The sequence below is a fragment of the Malaclemys terrapin genome, assembly GCF_027887155.1.
Source record: "Malaclemys terrapin pileata isolate rMalTer1 chromosome 20 unlocalized genomic scaffold, rMalTer1.hap1 SUPER_20_unloc_1, whole genome shotgun sequence".
NCBI classification, from domain to species: Eukaryota; Metazoa; Chordata; order Testudines; family Emydidae; genus Malaclemys; species Malaclemys terrapin.
The window spans coordinates 23,504-35,835 of NW_026530188.1; the positions used below are offsets into that span (position 1 = coordinate 23,504).

Sequence of the window (12,332 nt, forward strand, 5' to 3'; positions counted from 1 at the left end):
CCTTAGTGCTGCAGCTGTTCTGAATGGGGGCTGTATTTTGCTTTTGAGTCCCTCTGTGTAATCCTGTTAACTCCAATTTAGTCGTAATCTGATCTCAGTTCCCCGGTGTGGTGGTGTCACCCTAGTTTGGCATAAAAATGGCCATAGTGGGTCAGACCAAAGGTCCATCTAGCCCAGTATCCTGTCTTCTGACAGTGGCCAATGCCAGGTGCCCCAGAGGGAATGAACAGAACAGGAAATCATCAACTGATCTATTCCGTTGCCCATTCCCAGCTTCTGGCAAACAGAGGCTAGGGCCACCATCCCTACCCATCCTAGCTAATAGCCATTGATGGATCTGTCCTCCATGAATTTATCTAGTTCTTTTTTGAACCCTGTTATAAGTCTTGGCTTTCACAACATCCTCTGACAGAGTTCCACAGGTTGACTGGGTATTGTGTGAAGAAATACTTCCTTTTGTTTGTTTTAAACCTGCTGTTAATTTAATGTTGTGACCCCTAGTTCTTGTGTCATGAGGAGTAAATAACACTTCCTTATTTACTTTCTCTACACCAGTCCTGCTTTTATAGACCTCTACCCCAACCCCCCTTGGTCATCTCTTTTCCAAGCTGAAAAGTCCCAGTCTTCTTATTCTCTCTTCATGTGGAAGCCATTCCATGCCCCCAATCAGATTGGAACAGCAGAGGCCACTTGCACGGTGATGTGCTTTGCTGAATGGGCCTGGCTTTTAAACATCAACATACAAACCAAACTTTTTATTTTAAATCTCCCTAGCAATAACTGCAACTGGAGAGAGAGAGAGAGAGAGAGACTGGCCCCAAAGTGGGGGGCTTGGGGGAACATGGCTCTGTCACTTTAAAGGAGGGGAACACTTACTGGAGGGGTGGGGAATGCTATGGTGGGGTTCACTTGCCCTCTTTATGCTTCAGAAATTTTGGGGGGTGGGGGGTGCCTGTGAAGGTCTACATAAGCTGTACACAGGGGGGCTAGGTCCTTCCAGTCAGGGTCCAATGGGGGGGGACGGGGGACAACACAGTGTGACACCAGATAAGGCTCAGTCCCTGGCTGCAGGAGACTGCTAATAGAAGTGCCCACTGTGGCTGAGGTGCATGGGGCAGGAGCAATGCGCCACAAGCGGCACAGTGAGGTTCCTGATTGGTCTGCAATGTAGCCAATTGGGGGGGGGGTGAGCCCACTCAGCTAGTCATGCCCACTGGCCTTGATTTCTGATTATGTAACACCCACTCCCACCCCAACCTGGCCCCTGCTGCGGGGCAGGGAAAACCCCCGCCAGTGGGAGAGTCAAATTGCCAAGCTCGGAGTCCAGATGTGGTTTCATTAGGGCATGAGACATAAATGCTGCAAAGCAAGCAGCTGGCAAAGAGCCTTGGAAAAGGCTGTGCATGAGAAGATGTTTAGTACTTTTTTGCAAGCCAAGTACCCTCTATGCTAACCAGCCTAACTCCATAAGCTCGCAGGCATGCACCATGAGGCTATACTCACTGTATTCAGTACTTTTTTTTTTGCCGATCTATAGGATCTTTTGTTAATTTATAAGCAACATGTTAGACATAAGACTCCACCAGGTGGTAGCTTCCTAATTTTACTTTTTTAAGGTTAATTTAAAAAAAGAAAAAGTACTTCCAAAAGTGACCAGTGTCCATAACCTTTTCAAAGAGAGCAATTAAACTGAGGAAAGTATCTGCCAGAACTGGAGGCAGCACTTCCACTCAGGCCTCAACGATGTGCGTAGGTGGAGCATAGTGGCAGCTCCTTCACTATTTCACAGGAATTGAATAGTACTGGACTAAGGATTGACACAAGTGACCCAGACCCCTACTGCCTGCCCTGGTGCTTAAACAGTGAGGGGGTATAGCTTCTAGATGATCCATAAATACAAACAAATGCACCTTGGAAAACATAGGCCTTGCTACACACCATGTGTGTAAAACAGCTGCTGTTAGGATTAATCAACACTGAATTTTATTTGCTATCTTGTCTTCTCCCCTCCCCTCATTAGTGCCAGCACTTGTGGTTTGGATATTTGTGTTATTCCATGGTAGAGGAAGGCAGACCTGGTGATTGTGTGAATCTAGCTCAGTGTATAAGCACATTAACAAGAAGAAAATACCAAGTACTTAGAAAAGGGGTAGATTCTCCATCTTGTGGATACTTTAGCAACACCAGGCAGCGGGGCTTAATACAGCAATATCTGTAAACACTCAACTCCCCTCCCTCTGCGTTAAGTTTCAATAGAATTTACATTAAGGCAAGAGTCTGACTTTCAGAGCAGCACATGGACCATAATGTTAAATAACCAAAGCACAGTGTAGAAGGAAAGCAGAGAGATGCTGCGACAGCCTGAAACTGAGCAGGGGAATCTGTCTTCTCCGCTACACTCTGCAAATGCTGCAGGGTTAGCAATAAGGTGCTTAAAAAGGAGCTGAACAGTGAAACGTTCCTGCCACCCCTCTTTGCCCCTCCGCCAGGTGCTGCAACACCCCCAGCTTGAAGGGGTTTCCATTATATACAGGGTTTAACGTTTGGTTCAGTAGCTCTCAGCACCCCTGCTCCCCACCACTAATCTGTCAGTCTCCACCAATTGTCAAATCCCTGAATTACAGCAGATCAGGTACATTCAGTTTCACGTAAGGCAGAGACAATGGTGCAAACCCCATCCTCCCTCATGGTACCCACAGACTGTCCATTCCAACTGGCTCAAGACAGCTGTGAACCCAGTTTGCAGCATTGTGTCGCAGAACAGCAAGTGCCATGCGGGGGGAAAGCAAAGAGTGGAGCAGGCCAGGCACCCCCCTTGACCCCAGCCTCCTCCTCCTTCATGGGCATCACTTGATACAGTCCATCACATGGATCTGCAGTGTATCCATGTCCGGAGCTTGGTACTGGCACTTGGGACAGCAGAAATCCGGCTGCTCCTCGTGGATACTTCGCCTGCGCCCTGCAGCTGGCAGGGGTTGGAAAGGTACTGGGGCCATGTTGTAAACTAGGGGGAGAGAGAAAGTTACTGTCCTGAAGATCAGCACCTTCCCATGCAAGTGCCCACTCCTCTGATGCCCCCTACAGGCCTGGGCTATGAGCATTCCCCACCTGGGGAGAGTTTCAAGACTTACCTGGCTGGGGTACAGGTGGGCGCCCCTCCGAATGGCGGTTCCTCATCTCCTCCATCAGAGTCCTTTTCAAAACAGCAAGAGGTTAGAAGTGGGGAGGTCAAAGCAGAACTTCAGCATCCCTTTCCTCCCCCCGTGAGCATTAGAGTGGGGCTCAAACCCCCATGGGACGCAGGGCAGTGGGCATGGCTGGGACTGGTCACCAGCATCTCACAGTGGCTCTCCACAGGAGCCCCAGGGGACGAAGCAGCTGTCTGCAGATTCATCTAGCAAGACAGAAAGCTGCACTGAGCTCTGACCCACTCACAGGGCCCACAGGCCAAGGGGCAGGTGTTTGGAGACTGGACACTGACAAAGAACGCTCACCAGGTGGCTCCATTAGCATCTGCTATCAGCTTGTCGTAGTCCCGCCGTAGCTGCTCAAACTGCTCCTTCAGATCCTCGCGCTGCTCGTGCAGCTTCTCCCGGGCCTCACGCTCCGCTAGGAAATCCGCCTTGTAGATATCAGCCTGCAGGGGAGGCACCAGTGACCCTGCCCTTCAGCAACCGCGTGCACATGCACAGTTCTCCCACTCCCCACCCCCCACAACCCACCTGGGCCTTCAGCACCGGGATGGTCTCCAGCACAGCCTTGTGCTGCTCCATGTCCTCCTTCAGCTTGTCAATCAGCTCCTGCTTGGCCACCAGTGCCTCCTCAGCCTGCTGCAGCTGCTGCTGCAGCTCCTCCAGGTGCAGCTCCATGCCCTGGAGTGGGGGAGAGGCCCACAGAACACTGAGCAGCAGGGCACCCGGGGGGCGGGGCTCGCCCCAGCCATGGAAGCCAGCCAAGCAGCCCCCCTCCCCCCGAAACCAGCTCTAAACCCACCTGGCTCTTCTTCTCGCTCTCTAGGCCAGATTTCACGTGCCCATCGTAATCCTGAAAGAGCTGGTGATAGGCTGCCTGCAGCTGGGCCAGCTTCCTCCTGAGGGATAATTGTGAGGTTAGAGGCAGCTCCCCACCCCCCCTTGGCTCCCATACCACCCCAACTCTCCTTCCTCATCTCCGTGGCACATTCCCCCTGCCCCCCAGACAAACAGACGCTCCTCTGCTCCATGGCCCCCGTTCCCAACGCCCACTCACTTCTCCTCTGTGGCGCCCTGTCTCTCCACCCGCAGCGCCGTCTCCAGGTTCTGGGCCTGCATGCGCAGCTGGTCCATCTGCACGCTGTGCTGCTTGTGCAGCGCCTCGGCCTCCCGCTCCAGCTTGCAGCACCGCTCGGCAGCAGCCTGTGCTCTGGTGCACCGGGCAGGGGAGAGATGCCAACGTTAGCAGGGGTCTCAGTCCCATGTGTCCCCTAGATGGCCAAGGCCTGCATCCGACTTCCAGCCTCCCAGGACAGATCAGTGGCTGCAGCCAAACTAACCTGCCGCCAGCCCCAGATCAGGGGGGAAATTCACGGGTGGACACACTCACTTCTCCTCCAGATCCCGCTTCTCCAGCATACAGGCCTCCAGCCGGCTCTGGCTCTCCTGCAACTCCCCCAGCAGTGAGGTCACCTGGGCTTTCACCGAGGCCCTGTCCTCAGTCAGCTGCTGCAGGGAGGGAAGGGACCACACCTTAGCCCAGGCCACACCACCTGGGGGACCTAGATCCAGAGAGAGTGAGGCTGCTGCAGGCTGGGATGGAGCCCCCACCCGCTCCCTTTCCCACTTCCCTGACTCCTTGGAGGAGGGGCTGGTGTCAGATGTGTTTGCACATGTGGGTGGGTGATGACGCGGAAATATCCTGAAAATGTTTGTGACTGATATGCATGGCAGTTATTTACTGGACTAGCGATCGCTATCCAGTGGGGGCAGAAGGGTTCAAAAGCTGCTCCTGGGTCTGAGCAGGGAACATGAGGTGGGGGGAGCGTCACATCTAGGGGTTGCTGGAGGATTGGCTGCCACTGACCCATGTCAATGGGAGCCCAAGGACTGAACAATTAACACCTAACAGCAGCAAACTCCAGCAGGCAGAGCCTGGGGACTTAGGAGGTTCTGCAAGAAAGACAATGGGGCTGAGTTAATAGCAGGTCTCACCATTGGCCTCTCTGTGGTGATCGAAGGGCATCCAAAGCTGCACCCAAGTGACTAAACCCAGCTCTGTCTGGAGAACGCCTGGCTGCAGGGCGTAACTGGCTGGGGCGTATGGGTCCCTGCAGAGTGTAAAAGTCTCTCCCAGGAGTCTGTCTCGGAGGGCCGGAGCCTGGGGGCTCTGTCTCTGACGCAATAAAGCTGCATGGCCTCCCCTGACGGAAGAGGGGGACCCCTTGGGGGCAGGGGGCATGCTTACGGGGTTCCGAGGAGGGGCTGTTTAAAGGCTGGGGCCTAGCACCCATCCTGTGGGGCCTTGACTTGGGCTGTATTTACCTCCAGCTGTTTCCTCAGGGCCTGAAGCTGCTGCTCGGCCTGCTGCTCAGCCTCCTGTGTCCTGGTTCCCAGCTTGGCCATCTCCTCCTGCACCAATGCCAGCTGCTGCTTCAGCCCCACGCTCCTGCCAGGAAACCCGCACAGCGAGGTGATGGGTCAGCACCGAGAGCCCTGCCACCTACCCCCCACGCTGAGTGTCCGGCATCCCCCTCCCATCCACCATCAACCCCCCACCCCGAGTGTCCCCCAGCCTCCTGCACAAAACCTGACCCACTCCATCCCCCAAGCGCTGAGAGCACCCTGCATCCCAACTCTCCTCACGCCCCCACACAGCATAGCCCCCTGCATCAGCCCAACACACACGCAGGCGCCAGCGCCATCCCCAGTGGCACAAGTCCGAGCCAGGAAGCAACTTACTCCTCCTCCGTCTCCTTCAGCCTCCTCTGCAGCAGCTCGGCTGCGTCCCGCCTGCTGAAATGACATGCGGGGCGGGTGAGGGGTACCCGGGAGATCCGAGCCCAAGGGGACTGGTGCTCAGCCCCTGGGGAGCTCTCTGCTCCCCTCAATCACAGCCCCCCTGCCACACATTAATCAGTCATTCCTGCCATGAAGGACGTGGCCCATGGTGTCCACAAAGGAGGATTCCTGTTGGTCCCTCTTCAGAACCTGCCCCCTTTCCCCTGCAATGGGGAAGGGATGCCCAGACCGGGGGCAAGGGCGGGCCAGGCACTGGCGGGGGTCTCCCAGCCTCACTGTATCACCCTATCCAGCACGAGAGCTGCTCTTACCCGCTGTCCCCGCTGCCCTGCAGGGCCTCCAGCTCCACCGGCCTCTCCAGCTGGACCCCATTCTCCTGTGAACGACACTGGCACTACTGAGCCACAGCTACCACCAGAACCAGCCCAACTCCCCCTGCCCCCTGGGAAACGGTCCCAGGCTGAGTAGGGCCAGCCTGACACCAGCAGGAGCCCAGGTCTCCCTGCCCAGCACACGGCATGCCAAGAACGGGGTCCCATTCCCCGTCCCAGGAACAGGGCTCACCCCATTTCTCCCAGCACCTCTATGGCTGGGGCCCGCCAACATCCCTATGACCCCCCCAGAACCCTTGATTCTGTGAGGACGTGGGATTTTTCTGATGCCTCTCTGTGCCTCCGTTTCCCCACCCCATACTTTTCATTGCTACCCAGTGTGTGTGTGTGTGTGTGTGTGTGGTGGTGGTGGTGGGGGGGGGGGGGTGTCGTCAAGTTTGCTCTGGGGCTGCGCAGGACCGAGCAGTAGGAATGGTTCAGTAAGGAACCCGCTGAAAGCGACCCAGATCAATGCAGTGCCTGAGAACATGGAAACCCCCCATGGCCAGAACACTGACACCTAACATCCCACTACCCAGAGGAAGGATGTCCCCCCAGCTCGCCCCCCTCAGCAGGGAATCTGAGCAGAGAGCAGCTGGAGAAAACTGAAAACAGTTTAAGAAGTGAAGTCTTCAGCTTTTGGGGGACGTGGTTCAGACCTGGGTCTGTGTTTGCAGCAGGCTAGCATGTCTGGCTCAACAAGACAGGATACTGAAGTCCCAAGCTGCCAGGGAAAACGGGCTCAGAGGTAGTCTCACCAAATCAGGTGGCAGTCCCAAGGGGGTTTCTGTCATCTATATCCATGTTGGGCAATGATGTTCTTAAGGCCTCATTTTAAAGCAGGGGTGGGCATTGGGGGGGTTCCTTTGGGAACAGCTGGTCTGATAATTCTGGGAGCATCCAGTGGATCAGGGGCTGGGCACTCAGGGGGATGCTGGGTCATTGCTAGCCTGCGTGTGCTGAGGAGAGGCCTGGTGCTGCCCATGGCTGAAGCCAGCAGGGAGCTGAACCCTGGCTGGTCCAGACAAGGCTCCCTCGCGTTAAGGGCAGGTGGGAGCGAGGTGCCCTGGGTCCCTGGGGAGAGATGGGGGCATTACGGGTAACATTCATATCCCCCTCCCCAACCAGTGCCTTACCTTGACCCTCACACCAGCCTCTCCTGGGGGCTGCACCTGCTGCTGGATCTGGGCCTGCAGGGCCCGGTTGGCCTCCTGGAGCTGCTCCAGCTGCTCCTTCAGCAGCTGCAGGGTCTCCGGGCCAGGGGCCTGGGGGAACAGGGAGAGTGAGGGACAGACATCACAGGCTGCCCCCCTCCCCCACAAGCCAGTGCTCCCACCCTGTCCCCTGCTGCGAGAGGCCAGGGCTAGAGTAACCAGGACCTCCTCCCAGGCCAGAGGGCCCCCGATGGGCCTTTTTCCTTCTACTCTCTCACTAGCACAACTGTGGATGAGGCAAAGAAGGGACTTTTGGGGGTGGGGGTATTCTGTTCCTCAGGGAATTGGGAGCTGGGTTAGGGGAGATTTCCCCCCCCCCCCCCCCCCCCCGCCGCCAGGTGTATCTCACCATCATGGGCTCAGCCAACTCCTGGGTCAGAGTCATAGTGTCCGCCTCCTCTGGCTCAGGGATCTCCTTCTCCAAGGCGCTCAGCTGGGAAGTTGCAAAAGAATCAGTCATCTGAGAAGAGGCCGCTGTCCTGACCTACCTCCCGACGCCCCATGGCCCTGCTGCAGAAAGGAACTGAGCCGGGGAACCGCAGAGAGCTCAGTGCCCAGGTGAGACCACCTCATGGGCTTGGTGTTGGGGGGAGGTGGCACAGCATACCCCTGCAACCCCTCTTTCCCCTTGTTGTGGGGGGGTAGGAAGCTCTCCAGATACCTGCTGCCTTCCCTTGAGCTGCTCCACCTCCCAGAGGGCCTGCTCCAGTTGACACTTCATCTCGGTCCGCTCAGCGTTCAGCTTCTCCACCACATCCCGGGCCTCCCGGAAACGGAGCATCAGGAAGTCCCTCTCCTTGCGCTGTGCGGCCTTGAAGCGCAGGAACTCCTGGTAGCGCTGCCGCAGCATCTGGTTACTCTGCCGAATGGCCTCTGCCCCAGGGACAGTGAGAGTGTTAGCCTGGTGCTGGCTGAGTTCTTACCTTCCCTCTGTGAGGGGCACACCCCTTACTGGCTCTCCAACCCCATCCATCTCTCTGGGACAAAGGGGGAAGTTTGGTAATGTGTATAATGCCCGTGTGTGCCTCAGTTTCCCTCTGCGCTTCGCATTGCTGTGCATGGCCTGGGATGGCATGAATAGGTCGCTCAAGGACTGCCTGACACCCACGGCAGCGGAGGATACAGAAAGACAACGGGCAGGATATGCCAGGTCACATCTAGCAACAACCCCGTAGGAGGAGGTTTTCTCCCACCCCGAAGCCCATTTAAGCAATTTAAGCCCATTGCTTCTTGTCCTGTCCTCAGAGGTCCAGGAGAACAAGTTTTCTCCCTCTTATTCTCTATCCCCTTTTTAATGGCTCCTAACATCCTGTTTGCTTTTTTGACTGCCGCTGCACACTGCGTGGATGTCTTCAGAGAACTATCCACAATGACTCCAAGATCTTTTTCCTGATTCACTGTAGCTAAATTAACCCCAACTATACATACAATATGATGGGGGCTATTTTTTCCAATGTGCATTACCTTACATTTATCCACATTAAATTTCATTTGCCATTTTGTTGCCCAATCACTTAGTTTCGTGAGATCTTTTTGAAGTTCTTCACAGTCTGCTTTGGTCTAACTATCTTGAGCAGCTTAGTATCATCTGCAAACTTTGCCACCTCCCTGTTTACCCCTTTCGCCAGATCATTCATGAATAAGTTGAATAGGATCAGTCCGAGGACTGACCCTTGGGGAACATCACTAGTTACCCCTCTCCATTCTGAGAATTTACCATTTATTCCTATCCTTTGTTCCCTGTCTTTTAACCAGTTCTCAATCCATGAAGGGATCTTCCCTCTTATCCCATGACAACTTAATTTATGTAAGAGCCTTTGGTGAGGGACCTTGTCAAAGGCTTTCTGGAAATCTAAGTACACTATGTCCACTGGATCCCCTTTGTCCACGTTTGTTGACCCCTTCAAAGAACTCTAATAGATTAGTAAGACACGATTTCCCTTTACAGAAACCATGTTGACTTTTTCCCAACAATTTATGTTCTTCTATGTGTCTGACAATTTTATTCTTTACAATTGTTTCAACTAATTTGCCCAGTACTGATGTTAGACTTACCGGTCTGTAATTGCCTCGAAGGCCACGGGCCTGCCCCTGTAAACTGTGGGGGTGCTTGGGGCCCAGCCAATGGAAGGGGTGACTTCCAAGGGACTAGTTACAGGCTAGGTCATAGACCAGACCCTGTGGCTCCATGACATTGTGGGGGGTGGGTGACAGGCAGCAGGGACTAGCCGCAGCGCAGTGCCCCAGCCCTTAACCTGCCGCCCCCCCCCCCCCCCCCCCCGGGGAACAGGGACTAGCTGCAGCGCAGCCCTTAACCCCCCCATGGGGAACAAGGACTAGCCGCAGCGCATCCCAGTCCTCAACCCCCTCCCCATGAGGAGCAGGGACCAGCTGCAGCACCCCCCCAGCCCTCAACCCCCCCCCCATGGGGAGCATGGACCAACCGCAGCACCCCCCAGCCCTCAACCCCCCCCATGAGGAGCAGGGACCAGCTGCAGCGCCCCCCAGCCCTCAACCCCCCCCCATGGGGAACAGGGACTAGCCGCAGCGCCCCCCAGCCCTCAAACCCCCCCCCCCATGGGGAACAGGGACTAGCCACAGCACAGCGCCCCAGCCCTCAACCCCACCATAGGGAACAGGGACTAGCTACAGTGCCCCCCAGCCCTCAAACCCCCCCATGGGGAACAGGGACTAGCCGCAGCGCAGCCCAGCCCTTAACCCCCCCATGGGGAACAAGGACTAGCCGCAGCGCATCCCAGTCCTCAACCCCCTCCCCATGAGGAGCAGGGACCAGCTGCAGCACCCCCCCAGCCCTCAACCCCCCCCCATGGGGAGCATGGACCAACCGCAGCACCCCCCAGCCCTCAACCCCCCCCATGAGGAGCAGGGACCAGCTGCAGCGCCCCCCAGCCCTCAACCCCCCCCCCCATGGGGAACAGGGACTAGCCGCAGCGCCCCCCAGCCCTCAACCCCCCCCCATGGGGAACAGGGACTAGCCACAGCACAGCGCCCCAGCCCTCAACGCCCCCCCCATGGGGAACAGGGACTAGCCGCAGCGCCCCCCAGCCCTCAACCCCCCCCCCATGGGGAACAGGGACTAGCCACAGCACAGCGCCCCAGCCCTCAACGCCCCCCCCATGGGGAACAGGGACTAGCCACAGCGCAGCACACCCCAGCCCTCAACGCCCCCCCCATGGGGAACAGGGACTAGCCACAGCGCCCCCCAGCCCTCAAACACCCCCCCCATGGGGAACAGGGACTAGCTACAGCGCAGCACACCGCAGCCCTCAACGCCCCCCCCCCCCATGGGGAACAGGGACTAGCCACAGCGCAGCACACCCCAGCCCTCAACGCCCCCCCCATGGGGAACAGGGACTAGCCACAGCGCCCCCCAGCCCTCAACGCCCCCCCCATGGGGAACAGGGACTAGCCGCAGCGCAGCCCAGCCCTTAACCCCCCCATGGGGAACAAGGACTAGCCGCAGCGCATCCCAGTCCTCAACCCCCTCCCCATGAGGAGCAGGGACTAGCTGCAGCACCCCCCCAGCCCTCAACCCCCCCCATGGGGAGCATGGACCAACCGCAGCACCCCCCAGCCCTCAACCCCCCCCATGAGGAGCAGGGACCAGCTGCAGCGCCCCCCAGCCCTCAACCCCCCCCCCATGGGGAACAGGGACTAGCCGCAGCGCCCCCCAGCCCTCAAACCCCCCCCCCATGGGGAACAGGGACTAGCCACAGCACAGCGCCCCAGCCCTCAACCCCACCATAGGGAACAGGGACTAGCTACAGTGCCCCCCAGCCCTCAACCCCCCCCCATGGGGAACAGGGACTAGCCGCAGCGCAGCCCAGCCCTTAACCCCCCCATGGGGAACAAGGACTAGCCGCAGCGCATCCCAGTCCTCAACCCCCTCCCCATGAGGAGCAGGGACTAGCTGCAGCACCCCCCCAGCCCTCAACCCCCCCCATGGGGAGCATGGACCAACCGCAGCACCCCCCAGCCCTCAACCCCCCCCATGAGGAGCAGGGACCAGCTGCAGCACCCCCCAGCCCTCAACCCCCCCCATGAGGAGCAGGGACCAGCTGCAGCGCCCCCCAGCCCTCAACCCCCCCCCCCCATGGGGAACAGGGACTAGCCGCAGCGCCCCCCAGCCCTCAACCCCCCCCCATGGGGAACAGGGACTAGCCACAGCACAGCCCCCCAGCCCTCAAACCCCCCCCCCATGGGGAACAGGGACTAGCCACAGCACAGCGCCCCAGCCCTCAACGCCCCCCCCCCATGGGGAACAGGGACTAGCCGCAGCGCAGCACGTCCCAGCTCTCGACCCACCCGCCCCGGCGAGCAGCGCCCCGGCCCCCAGTCGGGAGATGAGGCCTGCAGGGGCCCGGCTCTTCCTCACCCTTCAGGTCCTGGTTCTCGGCCACGAAGCGCTGCAGGGCCTCGGGCCCGCCCAGGTCGGAGGGCAGCTGCCAGGCCGCCACCTTGCCCAGGGACGAGTCCTCGCCCAGGCCGCCGCAGTCGCCACCGGAGCCCCCGCTTGGCTGCACCATCTCGCAGCTCCGGCGCTGCCGGGTCCCGTTCATCCGGCCGGGCAGGCCCCGGCCTGCGGAGAGAGATGGCGCCGGATGAACTGGGGGGGGGGGAGCCCGATGGGCCCGGACACCTGGGTTCAAATTCGCGGGGGGAGAAGAGGCGGTGGGGCGGGGGGAGCTCGGACACCTGGGTTCCCCGGCCGGGGGGGGGGGGGGGGGGGTTGG

The 12,332-nt window shown here is 58.4% G+C and overlaps 1 protein-coding gene across 3 annotated transcripts; it reads right to left on the bottom strand.

Annotated features, from left to right (window-relative positions):
- Positions 1-1,590: 1,590 nt before the first annotated feature.
- On the bottom strand, positions 1,591-12,217 carry IKBKG (inhibitor of nuclear factor kappa B kinase regulatory subunit gamma). 3 transcript variants are annotated; one of them, XM_054014933.1, is made up of 14 exons: positions 11,975-12,217; positions 8,240-8,451; positions 7,928-8,011; positions 7,501-7,629; positions 6,305-6,369; positions 5,934-5,984; positions 5,517-5,640; positions 4,582-4,700; positions 4,249-4,401; positions 3,994-4,090; positions 3,723-3,872; positions 3,495-3,637; positions 3,132-3,193; positions 1,591-3,004 (listed from the first exon to the last, which is right to left on the bottom strand). In XM_054014933.1, the coding sequence occupies exons 1-14, from the start codon at positions 12,156-12,158 to the stop codon at positions 2,847-2,849; spliced, it is 1,731 nt and encodes a 576-aa protein (XP_053870908.1). In that variant the 5' UTR covers positions 12,159-12,217; the 3' UTR covers positions 1,591-2,846. The 3 variants fall into 3 exon arrangements, with proteins under 3 accessions (XP_053870908.1, XP_053870910.1, XP_053870907.1); XM_054014935.1 differs by having other exon boundaries at positions 4,582-4,697; positions 5,934-5,987; XM_054014932.1 differs by having other exon boundaries at positions 5,934-5,987.
- Positions 12,218-12,332: the final 115 nt, after the last annotated feature.